The following is a 24932-nucleotide window of genomic DNA, read 5'->3' on the forward strand; positions in this document are numbered from 1 at the left end:
TTTTTGCCGTCGAGAACAGACGATGGTGGCAATGCACACTGTTTACGCACTTGCAATTGGCTTTTCATTTGCCCATAGCAATTTTGCTCAGTGGATCGGCCGACCTTTTGGTAACTCTACATGTAGATCAATTCAAGTGGGCAAACGCATAAAGTAATTTAACTTTAATTAAACTTAAATTAAACTATTATTTTTAATTCTTATTCAATTAATGCAATGCAGTCAACTCAATACAGACATGGACATAATTGCATGCTGGACATTGAAATGATCAGTAATCCAGTATCCATATGAAAATTCATATAATTTGAATACGTGTGAAATTGCACACATGATAAACAAATGCTTTGTTAAACTTGGCTTTCCATACTCCTCAACGCAAAGACACCACGCACACGCTCGAAGCGAGCACCGGAACAGCGATTGAGATTTGCCCGACTCTGCTGGCCTAGCCTGCTCGGGCCGACTAGACTGCCTTCACTCGGAATATTCGAATGGAAGCTTGACGCCTTGAGGCTTGAGTCTGCAACTTTCTTTGACTTTGGTGGTCGCACTGTAACTTTAAGTTTGAGCAGTCCCGCGGAACTCATAAAATCCAGAGTAGAAATTCTGATCCCAAAAATGATGAACATTGGCTTACCTTTCAGAGTTTCCCCCGCAGTTGTTCTTATTTTTTGGTTTTTTTTTCAAAGAATTTTCAACCATGGATGCACTGCGAAAGCAGTACCCATCACAATTGGGTGTATGAGAAGCCTCAGGCAATAGCTAGCTTTTAATTGGTTTTTATAAAAAAATATAAAAAAATTCCCACAACTGCAAAAAACTTATCAAAATTCATAAAATTTGGCACTATTTCCTTATCAAAGCGTTATGGCACAAAAAAAAATCTACGGTATACAGTGTACGGTGTAAAATCGTGAGAGAATGATTATAAATTAAAGCCTAGCTTAAACTTAAAGCAGATAATATTGTGTTAAAAACAACAATCGAAACAATGAATGATGTTGACTTTCATTTGGTAATTAGCTATCCTAAAGAATTCCCTGAAATAAGCCACTTTCCTGATCCTTTTTTTGGATAAAATCAGATATTTCCTGATATATAGCCTTATAGGTCTATTCCTGGTGAAATTTGACACAGTCATTTTATTTTATTTTTTCTATCTTTTGTTTTCCCCCTTTTTCTTTTTTTTAAATCTATTTTTACGAACCCTTTCTTAAAAAAACTTTTAAATTGTATTTTCACTGTTTGTTTGTTTTTTTTTTTTTTTTTTTTTTGGGGGGGGGGGGGTTCTTAATTTAATTGCTACTTTTGTCTCTCCCTCTTCCCCCTATTCAAATTTTATTTGTGGAGGTCTTTATCTTAGAGTAAGTTTTTCTCATGTATGATGAGATGTTTTTGCTTCTTCTTTTTCTTCTGTCCTTGGTGTTAAATGGCAGCCATGTCAGAATTTGCTATTTTTGCATGCCGCAAGCCTTTACACATCCGATCCGCTGTATAGCCTCTAGTTTTTTTTCTTTTTAATTTTGTCACAGTACCAGAATAAGACTCCGTTACGGTCGGCACCACGTGTGAATGTGAAGAAAGAGAGTCGAAGGGATAAAGTTCTGCTCATATTTTTCACTATTTCGACATGATTTAACACCCTAAGATGGCAGAAGCTACTCCAAGTCAATTGTTCCCTCACGTTTTGAAATATTTAATTCAAAATAAACTTGAAAAGGCAGCAAAATGGTTCAAAAAGGAAACCGGAACGGTGAGTACCGAGAAAAGCAGGACCATGTCCACGCGTGTATGCTGGGTGCGCGGGCGGGAGCGAGCTCCGTCTTCAGCCAGCCGGGGCGGCGCGGCGGAACTCTGGGGCCGATTGCACGAAAGGGTCTTTGCAAGACTGCTGGCTAGCGACCGACGGGTTTCCATTCTCAGCCGTTCTCTGATTGGTCAGTTAAGACTGTGTGTTCCGTGTGTGTATATGTGATGCGAAGCGTGCTGTACATATGTGTTCACTAGAAGTGTGGGCATAGAATAGATACCCAGTCGTTTTCTTGATTTTAACCTTACAATTAATAATGCATGTGAAGGATAGAAGTTTCTTACAGCTCTTAATTAACTGACTCTCTTTCCAAGCTTAAAATTATAATTATAATTGCTAAATTCCAATTATTTGATTTGTTTGTTTTAGAAAATTCTCCCATTATTAAAGAGTCTTCACTTGTGTTTCATTACATTATAGAATGTCCACTGTAATGAAAATGGAAACATGCCGGTCATTGGACAGTGTATTATAAAAATGGAAACATGCTAGTCAATTGACCAGTATAATATGAAAATGGAAACATGCCGGTCAATTGACCATATGTTTCAGTGTATATGAAAATGGAAACATGCCGGTCAATTGACCATGCATATATGTTTCACTGTATAATGAAAATGGAAACATGCCGGTCAATTGACCATATGTTTCACTGTATAATGAAAATGGAAACATGCCGGTCAATTGACCATGCATATGTTTCACTGTATAATGAAAATGGAAACATGCCGGTCAATTGACCATATGTTTCACTGTATAATGAAAATGGAAACGTGCCGGTCAATTGACCATATGTTTCACTGTATAATGAAACTGGAAACATGCCGGTCAATTGACCGGTATATATGAAAATGGAAACATGCCGGTCGATTGACCATATATTTCAGTGTATAATGAAAATGGAAACATGCCGGTCAATTGACCATATGTTTCACTGTATAATGAAAATGGAAACATGCCGGTCAATTGACCATATGTTTCACTGTATAATGAAAATGGAAACGTGCCGGTCAATTGACCATACGTTTCACTGTATAATGAAACTGGAAACATGCCGGTCAATTGACCGGCATATTTCCACTTTTATTATACACTGAAACATACGGTAAACTGACCGGCATGTTTCCATTTCATTATACACTGGTCAATTGACCGGCATGTTTCCAGTTTTATTATACAGTGAAATATATGGTAAACTGACCGGCATGTTTCCATTTTCATATATATCAGTCAATTGACCGGCATGTTTCCGTTTTCATTATATACACTGAAATATACGGTCAATTGACCGGCGTGTTTCCATTTTCATTATACAGTGAAACATATGGTCAATTGACCGGCATGTTTCCATTTTCATTATACAGTGAAACATATGCATGGTCAATTGACCGGCATGTTTCCATTTTCATTATACAGTGAAACATATGGTCAATTGACCGGCATGTTTCCATTTTCATTATACAGTGAAACATATGCATGGTCAATTGACCGGCATGTTTCCATTTTCATTATACACTGAAATATATGGTCAATTGACCGGCATGATCCATTTTCATTATACAGTGAAACGTATGGTCAATTGACCGGCATGTTTCCATTTTCATTATACAGTGAAACATATGGTCAATTGACCGGCATGTTTCCATTTTCATTATACACTGAAATATATGGTCAATCGACCGGCATGTTTCCATTTTCATATATACCGGTCAATTGACCGGCATGTTTCCATTTTCATTATACACTGAAATATATGGTCAATCGACCGGCATGTTTCCATTTTCATATATACCGGTCAATTGACCGGCATGTTTCCAGTTTCATTATACAGTGAAACGTATGGTCAATTGACCGGCACATTTCCATTTTCATTATACAGTGAAACATATGGTCAATTGACCGGCATGTTTCCATTTTCATTATACAGTGAAACATATGGTCAATTGACCGGCATGTTTCCATTTTCATTATACACTGAAATATATGGTCAATCGACCGGCATGTTTCCATTTTCATATATACCGGTCAATTGACCGGCATGTTTCCAGTTTTATTATACAGTGAAATATATGGTAAACTGACCGGCATGTTTCCATTTTCATATATATCAGTCAATTGACCGGCATGTTTCCGTTTTCATTATATACACTGAAATATATGGTCAATTGACCGGCGTGTTTCCATTTTCATTATACAGTGAAACATATGGTCAATTGACCGGCATGTTTCCATTTTCATTATACAGTGAAACATATGCATGGTCAATTGACCGGCATGTTTCCATTTTCATTATACAGTGAAACATATGGTCAATTGACCGGCATGTTTCCATTTTCATTATACAGTGAAACATATGCATGGTCAATTGACCGGCATGTTTCCATTTTCATTATACACTGAAATATATGGTCAATTGACCGGCATGATCCATTTTCATTATACAGTGAAACGTATGGTCAATTGACCGGCATGTTTCCATTTTCATTATACAGTGAAACATATGGTCAATTGACCGGCATGTTTCCATTTTCATTATACACTGAAATATATGGTCAATCGACCGGCATGTTTCCATTTTCATATATACCGGTCAATTGACCGGCATGTTTCCATTTTCATTATACACTGAAATATATGGTCAATCGACCGGCATGTTTCCATTTTCATATATACCGGTCAATTGACCGGCATGTTTCCAGTTTCATTATACAGTGAAACGTATGGTCAATTGACCGGCACATTTCCATTTTCATTATACAGTGAAACATATGGTCAATTGACCGGCATGTTTCCATTTTCATTATACAGTGAAACATATGGTCAATTGACCGGCATGTTTCCATTTTCATTATACACTGAAATATATGGTCAATCGACCGGCATGTTTCCATTTTCATATATACCGGTCAATTGACCGGCATGTTTCCAGTTTCATTATACAGTGAAACGTATGGTCAATTGACCGGCACGTTTCCATTTTCATTATACAGTGAAACATATGGTCAATTGACCGGCATGTTTCCATTTTCATTATACACTGAAATATATGGTCAATCGACCGGCATGTTTCCATTTTCATATATACCGGTCAATTGACCGGCATGTTTCCAGTTTCATTATACAGTGAAACATATGCATGGTCAATTGACCGGCATGTTTCCATTTTCATTATACACTGAAATATATGGTCAATTGACCGGCATGTTTCCATTTTCATATACACTGAAACATATGGTCAATTGACCGGCATGTTTCCATTTTCATATTATACTGGTCAATTGACTAGCATGTTTCCATTTTTATAATACACTGTCCAATGACCGGCATGTTTCCATTTTCATTACAGTGGACATTCTATAATGTAATGAAACACAAGTGAAGACTCTTTAATAATGGGAGAATTTTCTAAAACAAACAAATCAAATAATTGGAATTTAGCAATTATAATTATAATTTTAAGCTTGGAAAGAGAGTCAGTTAATTAAGAGCTGTAAGAAACTTCTATCCTTCACATGCATTATTAATTGTAAGGTTAAAATCAAGAAAACGACTGGGTATCTATTCTATGCCCACACTTCTAGTGAACACATATGTACAGCACGCTTCGCATCACATATACACACACGGAACGCACAGTCTTAACTGACCAATCAGAGAACGGCTGAGAATGGAAACCCGTCGGTCGCTAGCCAGCAGTTTTGCAAGGACCGTCTTTCTTGTGGCCCATTTTTTATGATGCGCCATGTGAAACGCATTTCAAATAAATTATCTGCAAACATATTTTATTCATCCGTTAAAATAAACAAAATATTTGTTTATTAAAATGATGTGATATCTCACAAAGTCAAACTCAAAGTTGTATTGATTAAAACGTAAAAGCAAGCTTACGAATTGTAGGCTATTTGTTTATCATAAATTCCAGAAACACCCCGCTTATAGCGCATCATAAAAGATGGGCGACACGAAAGACGGTCCTTGGACATGTTGGAAAGACCCTTTCGTGCAATCGGCCCCAGGGGCCTGTTGCATGAAAGGTAGGGACTTTCGTAGAACCATTCTACGTAAGAACGAGATATCGCTCAACTGTTTCACAAAGCCAGTTTGGGCGATACGAAGAATGGTCCTTGGTCTTGGAAAGACACCTCCAGACATGTCCTACGTACTACGTAGGCATGATCTTCTCTGCACACCGCCCGCCACCGTCGGCATTGATTGTGAGAGAAAATGTGTTTACGGCAAGCCACACTGACATATCACCTTTTGCCACATTTTTGGGGGTTGCACATAGCCTGGAGGCTTCTGGGGAGTAAAATTCATCTACTCTACGTAGGCTTACTCCCCATTGAAGCCTGGGACGCTTAGGCATAGTCTAGTCTTGAGGACGCAATGATGATGACTTTTAAAATAATGAAATATACTTCTTCATCATTGACGTCTTGACACTCTTCCCGTAGTCGCAGAAGAGAAGAACCAAAGCAAAGATGGATTTCCCTCGGAAATCCATCTTTTGAAACAAAAATCACTTGAATTTTATGAATTTCATTGATTTTTACACCTTCCTACGCCTAATGCGTAGGAAGGTTTTAAAAATCATATAATATAAAAATGAAAAAATTAAGATTTCTTACCTAACTGATGCCGAGTAGACCCCTCGATCCACACTAGCAGCTGCATGAGTTGGTAGCTACATGCTAGTTGAATTGTCCGACTCATCATCATAGACCTAATTCCCCTAATTTACCTCCATCCACGTCACTAGACTCTAGAGCTAGAAACTTCATCATCATTCTCTTCATCTTCAAAATCATCAATTTGAAAATCCAAAATCTAGATAAACTTCTAGGTTTTCTTTCATTTCGTGATCGAAGTATTCAGTGACAGTGTGGAGAAAACGTACCCTCGCAACATGTTTTGCATGCAAGTGGATCTTCACGTGGGAGAGCCAATCACGTCTCTCGTACACTTATACACGTCATTAAAAAAAAACAATTTCGCGAAGCATTCAGAGAGAGAACTTTAAACTATCAATTTAGTAAGTTTCATCGGTCTCCATGATAAATGATGTATACCATCGTGTTCTTCTTATTTTCCCCTTTAATTTGATATATATATCTTCATTTTTATGATTTTCAATATATTAATTTCACAAAACAGTTATATGCACATCCTGGTCGGTATGCAAATGAGACTGATGACATCATCCACTCAGTATTTCTTTTGTATTCTATTACATGAAATATGAAATATTCTAATTTTCTCCTCATTGTCAAGTGAAACAACGCTTGATTCCTCCATTAACAGTTGGAACTAGCATTGCTTAAAACAATATGATTCAGTCGAGTTGGTCCCTATTGTCAAATCTGTAAAAAATGAAATATTGTATCATTCAAACAATAAAAAACAAAAGAAATAGTGAGTGATGGACATCGTTGACCATCTCATTTGCATGTCACAGAGTTGTGCATATCACTGTTTTGTGAAAAATAAGTGAAACTTAAAAATGTCATAACTTTCTTATTTTTCATCCGATTTTGATGAAATTTTCAGCGTTATGCTAGTCTAATTTTTCTCTATTTACTCAAATCAACATTTTTCTGGGGTGGACTTGACCTTTAACTATAGCGTCTATAGGGATACTGCACCCTCAAATACTAGGCTAGCCCTTTTGGTGGGGGAAACCAAGTGCAATAATGTAACGTTTAATGAAGAATATTACCAGCTTCGTAAAATGTGTAAATATCTATAAAAAAAATATTCCAAAGAGCCGGTGTCGGGTTCCAACGATCGATCATTGTCATGTTTCTTTTGCAGCTTGAGCATATGAATGCGTCATTTCAGTTCATTGATCAATCGTTGGCACCTGACACTGGTTCTTTGGAATCAAAATCTTGGATATTAAATCACATATATCACAAAGCCGGTAAGCTTATTAAATTCTTCATTTACAACTTTGCATTATTGCACTCTGTTCTCCCCACCAAAAGAGGAATTAAGCGGTAACCAAGGGGGTGCGGTAGCTCACCATTTTCTCCATAGAGTCTGTAGTAAAGCGTCGTGCAAAGCACTGGCACTTCAAGTTCTATGGGAGATTCCCGTCTGTGTAGGAGGAGGACTAAAAAAATCAGAAAATTAAAAAAAAAAAAACCTCCAATATCGCAGACAATCTCACATATTGGAGAGTCTCCCATATTGGCCATGCACCTCTACTGTAAAATGGCAAATATCAGACACTTGAACATAATTAGACCAAAACAAAAGTACAATCATTGAACGAAATAAAAATTTATCATTTCTTATTTCAGCTGCGCAAGTGCTAATTTTTATTATTACTATCAATAATTTTGATATGGAAATCAGTAAATAATGATTTACTCACCAAACGGACCTCATTCGGCTCTAAAAATCGGACGTCCTCGCTTAGCTTCGCGCACCTCCGTTCTGATCGGCACTTTAGCTTTTTACTAGGAATTGGATTTTATCCAAGTAAGGATATTTTAGAACAATTTGTTGTTCAAAGTTTTGTTTAGAATAATGAAAAGAAAAAGAATGGGTATCAAATAACTATTGCCTTTTTGGGGTGGGGGGGTCACTAAGGGTTTGGGATAAGGTTTGAACAAAATTCAAAGTTAGGGGAGGGGGGTAATGCAGAAAATTGGCTTATATCTTATAAATTTATATATTTCATGTGCAAATTTGAATGTAGAATTAAAGAACCATCATATAAGTAAGAATACGCAAAATGGCTTTGTGCCTGTTCAGACAATTTAATTTGATTGAGTTATTCATTCATTGATTTATTCCGAGTTGAACTTTTAAAAATGTATTTCAAACATTATTTATTTTGTCATGCCTTTTTAATGTAGTTTATATTTTTCTAACATTTTGAAAGTTTGCTCATGAATCTCTGTGTTTTATTTATAATTACAGCGTGCTCCTGATAGTGGTCAGCCATCAATTATGGATTTCTATAAGTCTTGGTGGAAGGAAGATAAGACATCCACCAAAAGGAAAGCGGAGAGTAGCCAGGCAGCTTCCAGTGGACAATCTAAAGCTAAGAAGCCTAAGAAGAGTGAAGCTAGCAGTAGTGAGTCGAGTTCAGATAGCAGTGATGATGACGAACCTGCAACTGCAAAGAAGGCGCCGGTTAAACAAGTCGCAGCCAAGGCCTCGGCACTGAAAAGAAAGAAAGAGGAGTCGAGCTCGGAGGAATCGAGCAGTGAAGAAGAATCAACAAGTGCTCCAAGGAAGAAAGTGCCGACAGTGACTCCTGCCAAAAAACAAAAGGAGGAAAGTTCGAGCAGTGAGGAGGAATCTAGTGCAGATGAAACGAAGCCTGCCATCCCTTCAAAGAAGGTTGCAAAGAAAAAACAAGAATCAAGCAGTGAGGAAAGCTCAAGTGATGAGGAAGAAGCATCTGCTCGTAATAATGTCCCAGTAAATAAAGCAAAAAAGCAACAAAAAGCGGTTTCTAGTTCTGACTCGGACTCTTCCTCGACAGACGAAGAAGTGGTAAAACAGAATGCAGCAAAGTCAAAAGCTAAGAAGGCTGTGAAAGTAGCAGCAAAGTCCAAACCAGCCGAGTCTAGTAGCTCAGACAGCGATTCGGACGAAGATGAAAAGCAACCGCAAAAGCCAAAACAGACACAGAAAAAGGCAATTAAAGCAAAACCAGTCAAAAAAGCAGAATCCAGCAGTTCAGATAGTGATGATGATGTTGCCCCCAAACCGGTAAAGGTTGCCACACCCACTTCAAAGTCATCCGCTGGTGCTTCAAAGGAATCGGGAACGTCGGATAGTGAGAGTGACTCAGAGGAAGAAGCTCCCAAGAAAGTGAAACCAACTGCAAAGGCCACTGCCACAAAGACTGAGTCATCTGAATCCTCTGAAAGTGACTCTTCAGATGATGAAGGTGATGCCAAATCAAAAACTACAAAGAAAAGTACAGGTGTAACTACAAGTAAAGCCAAAGCACCTCCTGCAAGTAGTTCTGATAGTGACTCATCATCCGATGAAGAATTCACCAAAGTGAAACCATCTCCAAAGGTGACTAAAGCCACCCCTAAAACGAAATCTGCGACCAAGAAGGCTGCCTCAAGCAGTTCTGAAAGTGATTCTTCGTCAGATGAAGAAGAGAGTAAAAAGCCGACAAATGCTGTAAAGACTCTTAAGAAACAAACTAAATCTCCTGCAGTAAAGAAGCCAGCTAAGGAAAGTAGTTCCGAATCAGAAAGCGATTCGGATGATGAAGCTGCGCCTAGCAAAGCCACCAAATCTCCTGCAGCAAAAAAGCCAGCCAAGGAAAGTAGTAGTTCCGAGTCAGAAAGTGATTCAGACGACGATGCAGCACCTAGCAAACCATCAAAATCTCCTGTGGTAAAAAAGCCAGCAAAGGATGAAGCAGCCCCTGGCAAACCAACAAAATCACCTGCGGCAAAGAAGCCAGCTAAGGAAAGCAGTAGTTCTGAATCAGAAAGTGATTCAGAAGAAGAAGCAGCACCCAGCAAACCAACTAAATCTCCTGCAGTTAAGAAGCCAGCCAAGGAAAGCAGTAGTTCTGAATCAGAAAGCGATTCGGATGATGATGCAGCAACTAGCAAATCAACTAAATCTCCTGCAGTAAAGAAGCCGGCCAAGGAAAGCAGTAGTTCCGAATCTGAAAGTGATTCAGACGACGAAGCAGCACCCAGCAAACCAACTAAATCTCCTGCAGTTAAGAAGCCAGCCAAGGAAAGCAGTAGTTCAGAATCTGAAAGTGATTCAGACGACGAAGCAGCACCCAGCAAACCAACTAAATCTCCTGCAGTTAAGAAGCCAGCCAAGGAAAGCAGTAGTTCTGAGTCAGAAAGCGATTCAGATGACGAAGCTGCGCCTAGCAAACCAACTAAATCTCCTGCAGTTAAGAAGCCAGCCAAGGAAAGCAGTAGTTCTGAATCTGAAAGCGATTCATCAGATGACGAAGCAGCGCCTAGCAAACCATCAAAGTCACCTGCAGTTAAGAAGCCAGCCAAGGAAAGCAGTAGTTCCGAGTCAGAAAGCGATTCAGACGATAATGCAGCGCCTAGCAAGCCTAAAACCACAAAAGGAACTGTGAAGGGATCTAACACCATTAGGGTTAATGGTGTAAAGCATGGTGATGAATCCGATAGTAGCGACAGCTCCGAATCAGAAGACGAAAAGAAGCCTATTCAGAAGAAACAAGTATTAACAAAGCCGGTAAGAATGTTTCCTGCTTTCCAGTGTCATCGTAGTAGTGAAGGTATTTTCAGTTTTAATAGCTTTTGGTTAGCCATCTTTTACAACTGAAATTAACTATGATAGATCAACAAAGCGGTACTTAAATCTGATTACGACAATGAACAATGGATAATATTAAATACTTATAAAATGCAAAACTCTTCAAATCATGCAGGCTTAAAGTGTTTTGTTGGGTATTACAGCCAGCATTTATTTGATGTACAAGCCTTTACTTGCTAGTAACCTGCAGCTTCTGAAATTATTTCCTGAATTTCGAAATTCTTCTACTCCGTACCAAATGAATTGTGTGTCAAATTTTCACAAGTTAAACTACACTTTTAAGCAAATATTCATTTCTATCTGAGTTGTCTACTCATTTATCTCTTTTAAATGCATGCCAATGTTAATTCTGTGCATTTAGATGCTAAATAGGTTTCATTTCGTCGAATATTTGAAAATATACAGTCTGACTACATGCAAAACTTTCAGAACATCCCAGATAAAATTTTTTCAATTTTTCATTTGGCTTATAACCTTATTTGAACACTTTCCATTGATATATATATAATTGTACGTTCATCCTCATAAATATAACATTTATTCCTCGTTGCAAATTGAATAATGAATTAAAGTGTCTCAAAATTGATTGTGAAATGCTGTTTATGATGCACATAAGAAATGATGTTTCATGAAAAGCAATGGAATCTCCAAAATGACAACAAATTGACTTAATACTTCCAAAGGTCAAATGCACCACACACATATAACCATGTATGGGACTACACCATATTTTTGGCCTTACAGTTTCAGATGTTATTTGTTATGTTTTTAATATGAGGGCCCTGGAAGAGCAATCTTTTACAGCGTACAATTTTTTCATGATATTCTACCAAAATATGAAAAGAATTGGATAGCTTAGAATGGTTATTTTGATTTTTTTACCATAACTTTGGAATTTTATAATTTACAACAGAAGAAGAGTCGTCCATCTTCAAGCAGTGAAAGTGACAGTGATGAGGAGACGCAAAAGAAGAAACCTGTCGCGAAAGGAACACCGATCAAAGCCGTCAAGGCAGTACAGAAAACACCAAATACAGTCCCAAAGATGAAGGTTTGTGCTCCCAATTCTTAAAATTGTTCTTCAGATAATTTCACTCTTTTCCGGCTTGTTGGTAAACCAACCAATTGAGGTTATCTGTTAAACACTAAAGAATAGAGGACACCCAAGTAATGATGTTTCATGACTTTGAAAATATCCCAGAAATGTAGACTTATTATCCTTTATTTGAAGCTAATAACTTCATATAGATTCAGGCCATCATCCATGAATAAATTAATTTGTTGGTCTGTCCTAATTCATGTAAATTCTGTTAACAATAGAAGAAGAGTCGTCCATCATCAAGCAGTGATAGTGATAGTGACGAGGAGGAGACGGAAACAAATAAGCCTGTTGCGAAAGGAACACCAACCCAAGCCGTCGGCGAGATTCAGAAAACGCCAAATACAGTCCCAAAGGCAAAGGTACGTGTTCAGATCCTTGTTCTTTTCTTTTTATTCGATTATTTTTTCCAACGTATTGACATATTTTTGCAGTTACTATGCAGGCGCTTTCTACAACGCACCAATTCCTTTTTTAAATATTATAAGTCGACTTACAATGGATTGCTGAAAGGTTTTTGTTGAAAATTGGTGGACCGGGAAAGCAGATCGTCAGAAGATTCAGACCAGACAAAAAATTGCAAACGTGTCATTTGTCCAGAGTCCAAGACAACACTGGTGTTTTGAATCACTGATTTTTGACAAAGGCTGTTTTGTCATTGAAGGGCTTATGAGTATGACAGAAGATTCTCTGCGTTATAGAAAGCGTCTGGGCAGTGATTGCGAAAATATCTTATTGAATAATCATGGCTCCATAACAATGTTTTGTGTTTGATCATGGGGCTGATTTCTACACCTTTGTACTGTTTCATAAAGCTGTTTGTAAGTTAAGAGAGACTTTAAAGGAGAATGAAACCCTTGAAACTAGCTGAATCCATATCAAAGAGAAAAATCAAAGAAACATATTGTTGAAAGTTTGAGGAAGATTGAATGAATAATAAGAAAGTTATGAGCATTTGAATATTGAGATCACTAGTGCCATGTAGATCCTCCCATCGGCAATGCGACCAAGATCTGTGATATCACACACGTACAACTCCCTCATTACTTTAGTACTTATTTCACTTATATTCTCACTTTTATAGAGTCTATCACAAGGTTAGGTGTTTTCTTTATGAGATGACAAGTACAGAGGTTTCACAACATTATATCATTGATGAATCGTTTGTCATATGATTAGAATGAGCAAAAAGAGATGTTTTGGGGTATATTTTCAGTGTCCGAATGGGAGAGTTGTACGTGTGTGACATCACAGATCTTGGTCGCATTGCCAATGGGAGGATCTCCATAGCATTAGTGATCTCGACATTCAAATGCTCATAACTCTTTTATTGCTAGTCCTATTTTACTCAAAGTTTTGTTGATCTTATTCTTTGATTTTTCTGCTTTCACAAAAGCTAACTTGCTCCAAGAGTTTCATTCTCCTTTAAGAACAACTGTTTAACCTTTCTTATGTGCTAAATAAATAATCGCCAATGAACACGTAATGGTGAATGTCATTTACCACAAGAAAGGATCACCAGTCGTTCTTAAAGTCGCTGTTAATACTTCGGTCGCATTTGCTCTATGGCGGCTGTACGGCGAGTTGAAAACAGCCGTTTTATTCATATTATTATTCATACCACCTATATGTAGCTATGGTAGAAAATGTTAAAACGGCTGTTTTCGACTCGCCATACGGCCGCCGTGGAGCAAATGTGACAGAGGTATAACTTACAAACAGCTTTATGAAACACCCAATTATTATCTTCAATCAATCGTACATATCAACTGTATAATCATGATCGATCACCAAGCTCTGTGTCACAGACCCTGGGGGTGTTTCACAAATTGTTAAGTGTGTCTTAGAGTCATGCTTAAATATAAATACCAGTTGTGGTAATGATCTCAAAATGAGTTTGAACAGAATCCAATAAGATGACCACGCAAGTGTGTGTATGCATAAATTAAAAAAAAAATGTGCCAAATGACTGGAAGAAAATGTGTAATTGCTGAGAAATAAAGCAAAATAAGCACAGAATTCCATCAAATGTCCGGTATTCTTCCAAGCAATATTAATACTGTCCCACATATGCCTTTTTGTGTTAGTGATCATCAGAATTATAGGTTTTCAGCTAAGATTTCATGATTTCACAAAGATCAATTTATTTCAATGTTCCAGATGTATATCTATCATAATGTGGTGACAATTAACCTTGATTTTAAAGACTTTCTGATGAAAAAATTGTTTGCTGCAACTACTCTCTTTTACCTTTCAATGCCAATGCACACATGTTGATGGGTATGCAGTAGTGCACAATTCGTGTGCATGATCTTACCAATGGGGTGATGTGTTATATATTGTACACAACTGAAATTTTAGAGCAACACTGAGTCACCTCCCCAAGGCATTTAGTGTTGCAAAAGACTTTCCCCAAGTACCATCTTGCTTGATTGTTTAACCCTATCTAGGCCGGGGGGGGGGGGGGGGGCCTTGGAGGTCCCCCCTCAACGATTCGCGCAATATTATTGCCGCCCGAAATTTTTTTTATTTTTAGACCAATTTTGCATCACCCGGGTACGTGGTCAGACCAAAAATTGCTGAAAAAATGGATTTATGATTATTTTTAGTTTTGCTGGTCTAAATGTATTTATTTTATGCTTTTTATGATCTCAGAAGAGTCCCCAACAAATTTCATTGAAAAAACAATGAAAAACAAAAGGTTAAAAAAACAATGAAATACATAAGAAATTGCAAAAAACAATATAATACATAAGAAAATACCACAAAGAGTTTCTATATAAAAAAATTTGAACATTTGGAGCTTTATTTAGGGAGTTGGAGGAAAAAGTATGATTTTGCATACTAATTACGCATAAATTAGCAATTCGCGTGAAAAAAAATTAGTATACAATTGTGTAGATTATGTCCTAGGCAACCCGCGTGCCAATTTTCGGCGCGATCGCGCGGTAGAGGGCCGAGATCTCAAGGGGGGGGCCTAGGAGGTCCCCCCCGGGCATATGAACTCCCAAAATACCCCGGCCTAGATAGGGTTAATGCTAGAATTACTCCCCAGGGAGTATAGATTGTGCATACACCGTCTGGGGGCTAATTAGAATCAAATGTCTGTGGTAATGATGATCTTGCAAGTGTTTACAAGGCATTCCGATGTAATAAGCATGATATAAAAGTGGACTACAGTCAAACATGTGGAGAAAGACCACTCGGGGGAGACAAGAAAAGTGGCCTTGGACAGGTTCCTGTAGGGCATTTTCAATGTGGTCTCCTCAAGTGAAACCGAACTTGTGGTCTTCATAGTTTATAGACATGTGGACACTATGGCAGGTGAGTGTTTCGTAAAGCTGTTTGTAAGTTACGGACGACATGTGATCCTTTCTTGTGGTAAATGATATACTCCAAGTTTCCATTGATGTTGATGTAGCGCTTAAGAAAGGATCACCTGTCGTTTGTATCGTCGCTCTTAACCGACAAGCAGCTTTATGAAACCCCTTCCCAGGAAGTTCCTGTACAGTTCCTTGTACATTGTTCAATGTGGACTATTCGGGGGAGACCAAACTTGTGGGCCCGAATTCACAAAGGTGGTTTTGAAAACCCACGGTTGAATCCATGGTTTATGCAGATTTCCTGTATAAATTACGCTGAATTTAGCGCGTATCGGGCGCGTGTATCAAAAATGTCCACTGTTTGAAGAGTGGACTCATGAATAAAATAGCGTGGATAACCATGGCAACAGGCGTCAATTTGGCGCACTGACAAAAGCGCGCATCAGCATTGGACATTTTTTTATACACGCGCCCGATGCGTGGTAAATTAAGCGTAATTTATATAGGAAATCTGCATAAACCATGGACTCAACCGTGGGTTTTCAAAACCACCTTTGTGAATTCGGGCCGTGGTCTTTTAAGAGGGTGGTCGTAATAGATAGGTGGTCACTACACCAGGTATACAGTCAAATATGTGTTAGTGGTCGCCTCTCTAGCAGCCACCGGTGTACAGTGACCACTATAACTGTTCCCATGGAGGCAGATTGTATGTGTAAGAATTTGCCTATATAGCTTTCACCTGTCTATTAAGGTCACATTTTGTGCTTCCTTTGGGTGTCCACTATAGAGTACCAAAGTGATGACGTCACAAAAAACTGTTTTAGCATTTCAGCGTTTTTTTATACCATATGTTGGTAGCGCATGATGAAAAATCCCCACTACCAAAAATTTGGTGGGAATCGGTCCATGGGGGCCTTAGATATTGAAGTCGGTGTATTATTGGCCTGGTTCTAAATGTTAGGGACCAGGGGTGGTATTCTGAAAACGTTCTTATCTTTGTTCTTATCTTTTATCTTATCTCATTGAGATAAGAAGACGCTAAAATCATTGCAAATCGGTATTCTGAAAATCTTCTTAACGCGTTCTTATCTTTGTAAGGACTGCCTCCTTCTTATCTTCAACACGCCCATTTTTAGGATATTACCAATCAAAATGCGCTTTATATTGGCAGTTTAACCAATAGAAGCGTTCCTTATGTCAAGAGAATATCATGGGCGCTGTGCGTACACTGTTTCTGGCGCATTGCGCGAAATAGGCATTTTATACGCAATGACTGATTATTATTTCGAGACACGTGCACAAAATAAAGAAAGAAAAAAAGTAAATAAAGCAGGTACGAATAAAGAATAAAATATGAAGAAAGAAAGTAAGTAGACAGAAAGGTGTCAGAATGAAGCAGAAATTAAAAAAAAAAGATGAAAGGAACAAAGCAGAAAATAATGAAAGAAGTAAAGAGTAAACGAAAGTAAGCAATCAAAAAGGACTTAAGAAAAAAAAAAAATAAAATAAGGAAAAAGAAATAGAACGATTATCAATGATAAAGTGAGGAAGAAAAAATAAAGAAAGAAAAGAAAGAAACTTAAAGGAAAAAAGTAAAAGGACAAAATAAAAAAGATTAAAAAAGGATAAAATGAAGTAATGAAGAAGCGAAAAAGAAAAAAGTTTAAAAAAAAAGACAGTGTGAGAGAAAGAGAAAACGAGAGAATAAAAAAATGTAAAAAGTGAAGGAAGAGAGGAAAAGGAAAATGAAACAAAAAAATAAAGATGAGAGAGAAAAAAATGAAAGCAAAATTAAAGCAAAAATAAAGATTACAGAAAGATAAAAAGAAAGAGAGGTAAATTCAAATAAAGAAAAGGAACGAAAAGTGAAGATTGAATAAAAAAGGAAAACGAAAAAACATTAATGGAAAGAATTAAGTAAAATATTTTTTTTAATTGATAGAAGACACAGAGAGCCAAAGTAAAGAAAGAGAGTAAATAAAGAATGAACGAAAAAGAATGAGCAAATAAAGAATGAAACACAAAAAAGAAAGTAAATAAGACACAAGAGTGTCAGGAAGCAGAAATTGAAGAAAAAATGAAAGAAAGAACAAACGAATGAACGAAAAAAGAAAAAAAAAGAACCCAAAAAGAAAAAAAAAAAAAAAAAAAAAAAAATTAGGGGAAAAATAATATTAAGGGAAGGAAGAAAGAAAGAAAAAGGGGAAAAAAGGAAAAGCACATATAAGGACGAAAGAATGAAAGAAAAAAATAAGGAAGAAATTAAAAGATTACAAAAATGTGACGGAAGAAAGAAAATGAAAAGAAAAGAAAAGGAAAGGAAGAGAGAAAGGGGAAAGAATAAAAGCAGAAATAAAGACTTATTCAAGAAAAGAAAGAAAGGGATAAAATGAAAAGGGAAAATAAAAAAGGAAGAACGATGAAGAATAAATGAAACAAAGCAAAAGAAAAGTTAAGAAATTAAAAGATTCAAAAGAATAAAACAAAAAATATAAAAGAAGAATGAACTTAAAGAAAGGAAAAAAGACAGACACATAGAAAGGAAGAAAGACAGACATATAGAAAGGAAGAAAAAGAGAAAATAAATAAATAAAGAAAAAAGGGATAGAAAAAAGAGACGGGAAAATAAAGGGTGAATGAAAGAAAGGGTGGGAGGAATACTTGTGGGTACTTGTTACTACTAGTGACCATCGAGTTTGAGCGAGAAAGAACGCGGACATCGTGAGATGTGATAACCCTCTAGCTATCTTAAATATCATCATAAATATCGTGAAAGATAAGAAAGAGAAAAGATAAGAACGTTTTCAGAATACCACTTATCTTCATTTTGTTCTTATCTTTTAAGCGCGCTTTTGTATTATATGCGCGAGTAATGCATTTACGCGCTCAGCATAGTATGTTTAGCAAGATAAGAAAAAGATAAGAACAAAAGATAAGAAAAAGATAAGAACGTTTTCAGAATACCAATTTGAGATCGTGACGTAGATAAGAACAAAATTAAGATAAGAACGTTTTCAGAATACCGCCCCAGGCCAATAATGCATTGGCTTCAATGGGGTTAAATATGTATACATGAGGTCATAGCTTGGGGGCCCTATGGACCGATTCCCACCAATTTTGGCTTGTGGGGGTTTTTCATCATGCTCTACTAACATGCAAAAAGTGAAAATTGATGACGTAACACTTTGGTACTCTATAGACAGGTTTCACTGTAATTATTACGACATATCTTTTTTCTTCATATCCTATTTGTCAGAAGGGGAAGAAAGCGAACACACCATTTCGTAGGGTGAAAGAAGAGGACCATGAGATTGATGAGCGTCTCAAAGACAACTCATTTGATGCCAAGGTCAGTCTATTAAATTTATTTTGAGTTCTTGCTCCATGTCCTACAAGCGATTTGTTAATTTTGCATTCCTTATGCATGACTTGCACCCTTATTCATTGTGACATCACTCCTTCACGTTAATCCTGAGAGATTGGTCGACAGCAATGCTCAACACCATGCATTAATGATTAATCGCCGTATTTTTCATCCTGTGACACATTTATAATGAGACGTTCAAATTCTAGAAGGCGTGGCAAAATGCTGGTCCTCAACTCTTGTATGTCAATTTGCAAAGGTTGAAAATATGAAGTTATTTGTTTTGGTTGAAAGTGATCTCTGGATAATTGATAGATTTGCAATTATTTACAGTTGTTTGCAATTGAGTTCTTTGTAACATACTCTAGGACAGATATGAATAATTTATTGTATTGGCCTGTTCCTGGGGCCCGTCCTATAAATAGTTGCGATTGATCCGATCAGTCGCAACTATGGAAAGCTCGCAACTATGAAAAGCTCGCAACTATGGAAAGCCAGCAACAGCAAAGTCAACATATAAAATGCATCTGTGTTTAAAAAAAATTCTAGATATGAATGTATATCCATAAATTCATTGATTTCTTGACAATTTGGTGTGTTCTCCTTTGTTTACAAAGGACATTTTGCAAGTTTCCTGTAGAAATTATAACACTGATGGATTTCCATATTTACGATTGAATGGATCAATCGTAAATCTTTGTAAGACGGGGCCTTGGACTCCAGTGTAATTTATACTCTGGCCTATAGTTTTTGTTTAACTATGGATAGCCGATTGTGAAAGGTATCTCTTAGCAGTACAAGTTCGATTGTCGGCTCTTTTGTCATTGAAATCATTTATAACTGACTGAGAATATTTTAATGAAATAGTTCTTTCCATCATCTAAACATGAGGAAAGCGTCATGTGAAACATATGCAATTTTGAAATCCTTGGTTTCCCATAATTTTAACTCATAGTTAGACCATGGCCGAAGCTGAACTGTAGTTCAGAATACAGGCCATTGGGTCTTACTGTACAATTCTACCCATGTGCAGATTGTAAGCTTTCATGTACCTATTAAATGTTTTTACCTCCTCTACCATGTTGCTTTTGATAGAGGGGAGCTTTTGGCTGCTGGGGTGAGCGAGCTAACAGAGACTTGAAGGTCGTCAAAGGCAAGGCATTCCGCCACGAGAAGACCAAGAAGAAGAGGGGAAGCTACCGAGGGGGGCAGATCTCCACCACCGTCAACTCCATCAAGTTTGACAGTGATTGAATGGTTGCCATGGAAACTGATGATCTGCAGGTGAAATCTGCCTGAGTCCAGTTTCTTGGGATCGCAGACATTTGCTTGACTCTCGTGTAATTGACTGAAAAGATTTTAATAGTGCAGCTTGTGCATCTGCTGGTCTGAAAATGTGCGTCTACTAAGGCGATTACTCAGCTTAAGCGGACCCTACTACACATTGGATCTTATTGTGTTTGATGAAAGCATGACAATCGTTTCCATCATTCATTTGTTGGAAATTAATTTAGCCTCGAAGAGCCTATATTCACGAGTATTATTGGCAGTCCACTGTGATACATACTTTGCCAGCATTTAAAGGGCAGTGTGATGGCAAAATTCAGTGTAAACTCCAATGCCTTGATAGAGTGTGAAACTGTAAAAGGCAGAGACTGGATATCATTTTTGTGGTCTGGGGGTGTTTAATGTAGCCATTTGCAACTAGTGATGACCCTTTCTTCTGCAAAATGAGAAACAGAAAAGTTTCCCTATTTTATCACAATGGGAGTTAAATTTCTATGAATCCTTCAAATGATTGTTCAGAACTATAATCTGGACGGGTACCCTGTCATTTGTAAAGTCGTGTGACGGTTACGAAACAGCTATAGGAAATACCTCCCGATTTGATGCTATGTTGGTATGATACTACATGTAATATTCTTATTATTATCCAATGTATTATTATTTCCTTTTTTTTCTCAAATTTGTTTCTTCATCACTTTGATACCTGTATCCTTAAAGGAGAATGAAACTCTTGGAGCAAGTTAGCTTTTGTGAAAGCAGAAAAATCAAAGAATAAGATCAACAAAACTTTGAGTAAAATAGGACTAGCAATAAAAGAGTTATGAGCATTTGAATGTCGAGATCACTAATGCTATGGAGATCCTCCCATTGGCAATGCGACCAAGATCTGTGATGTCACACACGTACAACTCTCCCATTCGGACACTGAAAATATACCCCAAAACATCTCTTTTTGCTCATTCTAATCATATGACAAACGATTCATCAATGATATAGTGTTGTGAAACCTCTGTACTTGTCATCTCATAAAGAAAACACCTAACCTTGTGATAGACTCTATAAAAGTGAGAATATAAGTGAAATAAGTACCAAATTAATGAGGGAGTTGTACGTGTGTGATATCACAGATCTTGGTCGCATTGCCGATGGGAGGATCTACATGACACTAGTGATCTCAATATTCAAATGCTCATAACTTTCTTATTATTCATTCAATCTTCCTCAAACTTTCAACAATATGTTTCTCTGATTTTTCTCTTTGATATGGATTCAGCTAGTTTCAAGGGTTTCATTCTCCTTTAAGCCATTCTTTTTGTTGGGACTCAGGGTTTCAATAAAAATTACTCTTGATTGAGTTATGTTTTTGAGATGTTATCTAATGTTACCTCAAAATGGTATGTTTAATGAGATTTTTCTACATATCATTTTGCTTCAAAGTTTTGCCTGATATTGTTAGCAACCTGTTATAATCATAATGAATGAATATTGACTCTTATTTCATTTTATTTAATCTTCTATGAATTATCTGTGATTTGTTATACCACAACTCTGTTTATGGTGTTCATAATGCCTTTATTTTATCTTTTTTATCCTGTTTTATTCTGCAAGGGGTTTTAAGGACAGTCAAATTAACAATTTTCTGAAGTCATTGAAGTCACATTCATTAATTTATTTGTGCTTTTTTAGTACAAACTAGAAATTTTGATTAATTCTTTTAACTCGTTACAATTAAGATTTTCAATTTAATTCCAGATTTGGGTGAGCCACAAAATCATTTGAAGCCCTTTGCAAAATTGTTTCATTCAATTAAAAAAAAAAGCATGAAATGAAATAATGTAAAATTTTTGCATTTACATGACATTGTATTTTTAGTTACTGTTTTACCTACTTTTATTTACTTTGTCAAAACCAACCACACTGATTGTATATGTCCACCCGTACATAATTTTTTAAATGTTTATTTTGTGCTAGGCGAGACACTCTAGATCGAACATGAAGTATTAAAGCCTGTAAATTATAACACAGCTGGTTTTTTTTTTTTTGGGGGGGTCACTGTTGTGTTTACAGTACTGATAATGTAACCCGTAATTGATAATTCCAATGATGTTTTTGTTACAGTCAGTAGTTGTGTTAAATAGGTAGCTGTCTACTTGGGTGAATTTATTTATTCATTAATTGTTCTCTGAAAGTCTTGAATTTTGATTTGAGTTTGTGATATATCTATAAAAAAAATCTGATCTTAAAAAAGGAAGGGAAAAGAGATGGCTCAGTTGCACAAGCAGAGAGGAGATATGTCGATTATAAAGATACTTTCAAAATGTACTTTGTAAATTTGTAAATCATGTTTACGCACTGTAATAGGGATTCAAATGTATTTCTTTTATTTTCAGAGGAATGTAAGAGAGCATTCATGATCGGTTTGTTACTGAAATTCACGAATGTTAAGGATGATGTAAAAATTTGAACGAAAATTTAGTAATTTCACTCGAGTGTTTGTTGTGTCTTTTCATTGTGTTTCTTATAGCATATTTTACCATTTCTACTTTCATCTTCTTTTACCATTATTTTTTATACATTCCGCATGCACACTGCGATCATCCCAATCTAGTCTCTTACATATTCCAGTATCTAAAAAATCCTGGGGCGATTGATCCTTTGCTCATGCCAGACCGGGCCTGTGGAATTCACTACCACAGGAGCTGAAGAACTCGAACACTGCAACATACTTTAAGGGCAACCTAAATTTGCATTTGTTCACCAGCAGGTACTAGGTTTGGAAGACAGGTATTTTTCCTCATTTGTAATTTACCCTTTCTTGTACTTGTAAAGTTCTCTTTACTTTTATGTTTTGCTCTCTTCTAAGCGCTTTGAGCATTTAATGAAAATGTAAGAGACGCTATATGATTCATTTGTATTATTCTTTCTTCTGACCTGGTTTTCTTCCTTTTTGTCTTTACCCTTTGCTGAATTCATGAAGATGCTATAAATATTTCTCAATGATCCAAAGTCCAACTGTTTCACAGAAATTCCTTGTCTGATATTGATGAATATATTTCAGTGGGTTGTTTGTCTGATTTTACTTTATCTGTTCAAATGATATTATTTTCAGCCTAGAGTACCCCTTTGAAAGGCCAGGGTTTCTCTTTTTCACAGAATATATTTTAGAAGTAGGTTTTAATCAGTCCTTGTTACATTCTTCTTAGTGCTCACTTGATAGAATTAGCAGTTGTGTTCATACAATGCACTTTTATTGCAAAATATGTTCTTATTCGTTTTTAATAGTCTGGATGGGTTTAGATTCTCAAAATTATTAGGAGGGCTGAACATTAGAAATCTCCCCAAAAAATTCCACTCTTATGTATCCTTGCAAACCTGAGTGTATATATATATATATATATGTGACAAGGTCTAGCAATGAATAATGAACAATTAAAATATTTACACATTCACCGAGACAATATGACCCAAAAGTGTCCAAAAATAAATCTGTAAACTTAAGTGACAATTTTACCTTTCTAACTTGGTGTATGAAAGCTTATTTTCTAGGGGGTATTGCAAGAAAATATTCGCAATCAATTGCTAAAATTCTGTTACAATTTTACAATTGATTGATCACTTTTAACTGTCGCAAATCAGATGATAGTCCTTGTTTGAAGGAGCAGATTAGCAATCAATCGCAAATTTGTAATTAATTACAAGACATAATGACTGATTTAGTGACTGAAAATAGACTTGCAATTGATCGCAAGTTTCTTGCAATGCCCCATTAGTCAATTAGTGTATGAAAGCTTTTTATTTAGAGGGCATTTCCTCTCTCGTGCCGTGGCTGAGTGGTCTAAGGCGCCTGGTTATACATGTAAAGTCAGGGGTTCGATCCCCGGCCGCGGCACCTATGCCCGTGAGCAAGGTATTTAATCTACATTGCTCTTTTATCCTGCTTTCGAATGAATGGAAATGCTATGAGCATTATTGGTAACGAGGTGTGCACAACTCACTAATTCTTAAAAAGAAAAAATTCTTCCTCTCACTTTTCCCCTTTCGATCTTTTTCTTTCTCACTCTTCAAATGGGCATTTAACCTCTACTTCTTTCGAAATCTATTTTTATTTAAAGTGCCACTACCACTCTCCTTATGTTTTTTCCTCACTTGCTCTTTGTTAATTTCAATTTATCTATTCTTCCCTCTCTCTCTTGGTGTAGTGCCGTCATCTATTTTTCCTCACTCCCTCTTGCACGCGAAGAGTAACCGTTCATATCAGGGGCGGATCCAGGATTTTCCAAAGGGGGGGGGGCACATTTTTCTGAGGAAAAATTTGACAAGCAAAAAAAAAAGGTTTTAACCAAAAATTAAGGATATTTCGTCCTCAAAATGATCTAACAAGCAAAAAAAACAAAACAGAGTGTCACTTTCAAAAGGGGTGGGGGGCGCATTTCTGTTTTAACGCCATTTTTACATTACAAATTTTAATTTTGCTTCTCAAAGGGGGGGACACCGGCTGACTGTACCCCCCCCCCCCCCCCCCGGATCCGCCAGTGTTCATATGTCCCTTCTTATCTAACTTATCTTGCTTTTTTGAAGTTCGTGTTCCCCTCTCTCTTCATTAGTACCCATTATTCATTATTTCAATCCATGAATAACTGAGTATATCTTGTATTTTTCTCCTTATTTCAACATCACTCGGACAATAAAGGGCCAAGTATCACAAAGGTTAGCGATTAATCGCCAATTTGAAAGAACAATTCTGATTGGTTC

At 36.8% G+C, this 24932-nt stretch overlaps 1 protein-coding gene across 5 annotated transcripts; it reads left to right on the forward strand.

Moving 5' to 3' along the window:
- Positions 1 to 1528: 1528 nt before the first annotated feature.
- LOC129281645 (nucleolar and coiled-body phosphoprotein 1-like) lies at positions 1529 to 22664 on the forward strand. Of its 5 annotated transcripts, none has more exons than XR_010296477.1 (7): positions 1529 to 1756; positions 8741 to 11026; positions 12021 to 12158; positions 12428 to 12568; positions 18786 to 18878; positions 19989 to 21014; positions 21308 to 22664. XR_010296477.1 is itself a non-coding variant. In XM_064113150.1 (6 exons), the coding sequence occupies exons 1-6, from the start codon at positions 1652 to 1654 to the stop codon at positions 20145 to 20147; spliced, it is 2922 nt and encodes a 973-aa protein (XP_063969220.1). In that variant the 5' UTR covers positions 1529 to 1651; the 3' UTR covers positions 20148 to 22664. The 5 variants fall into 5 exon arrangements, 3 of the variants coding, with proteins under 3 accessions (XP_063969220.1, XP_063969222.1, XP_063969221.1); XR_010296478.1 differs by having other exon boundaries at positions 19989 to 20885; positions 21465 to 22664; XM_064113150.1 differs by having other exon boundaries at positions 19989 to 22664.
- The last annotated feature ends 2268 nt before the right edge of the window (positions 22665 to 24932 follow it).

Source organism: Lytechinus pictus, chromosome 18 (assembly GCF_037042905.1).
Source record: "Lytechinus pictus isolate F3 Inbred chromosome 18, Lp3.0, whole genome shotgun sequence".
NCBI lineage: Eukaryota > Metazoa > Echinodermata > Echinoidea > Temnopleuroida > Toxopneustidae > Lytechinus > Lytechinus pictus.

Coding starts and splice junctions, on each gene's coding strand:
- LOC129281645 (XM_064113150.1), top strand. CDS start 1,652: ATGGCAGAAGCTACTCCAAGTCAATTGTTCCCTCACGTTTTGAAATAT. Junction 12,159..12,427: donor ATACAGTCCCAAAGATGAAG/GTTTGTGCTCCC, acceptor TGTTAACAATAG/AAGAAGAGTCGTCCATCATC. Junction 12,569..18,785: donor ATACAGTCCCAAAGGCAAAG/GTACGTGTTCAG, acceptor CCTATTTGTCAG/AAGGGGAAGAAAGCGAACAC.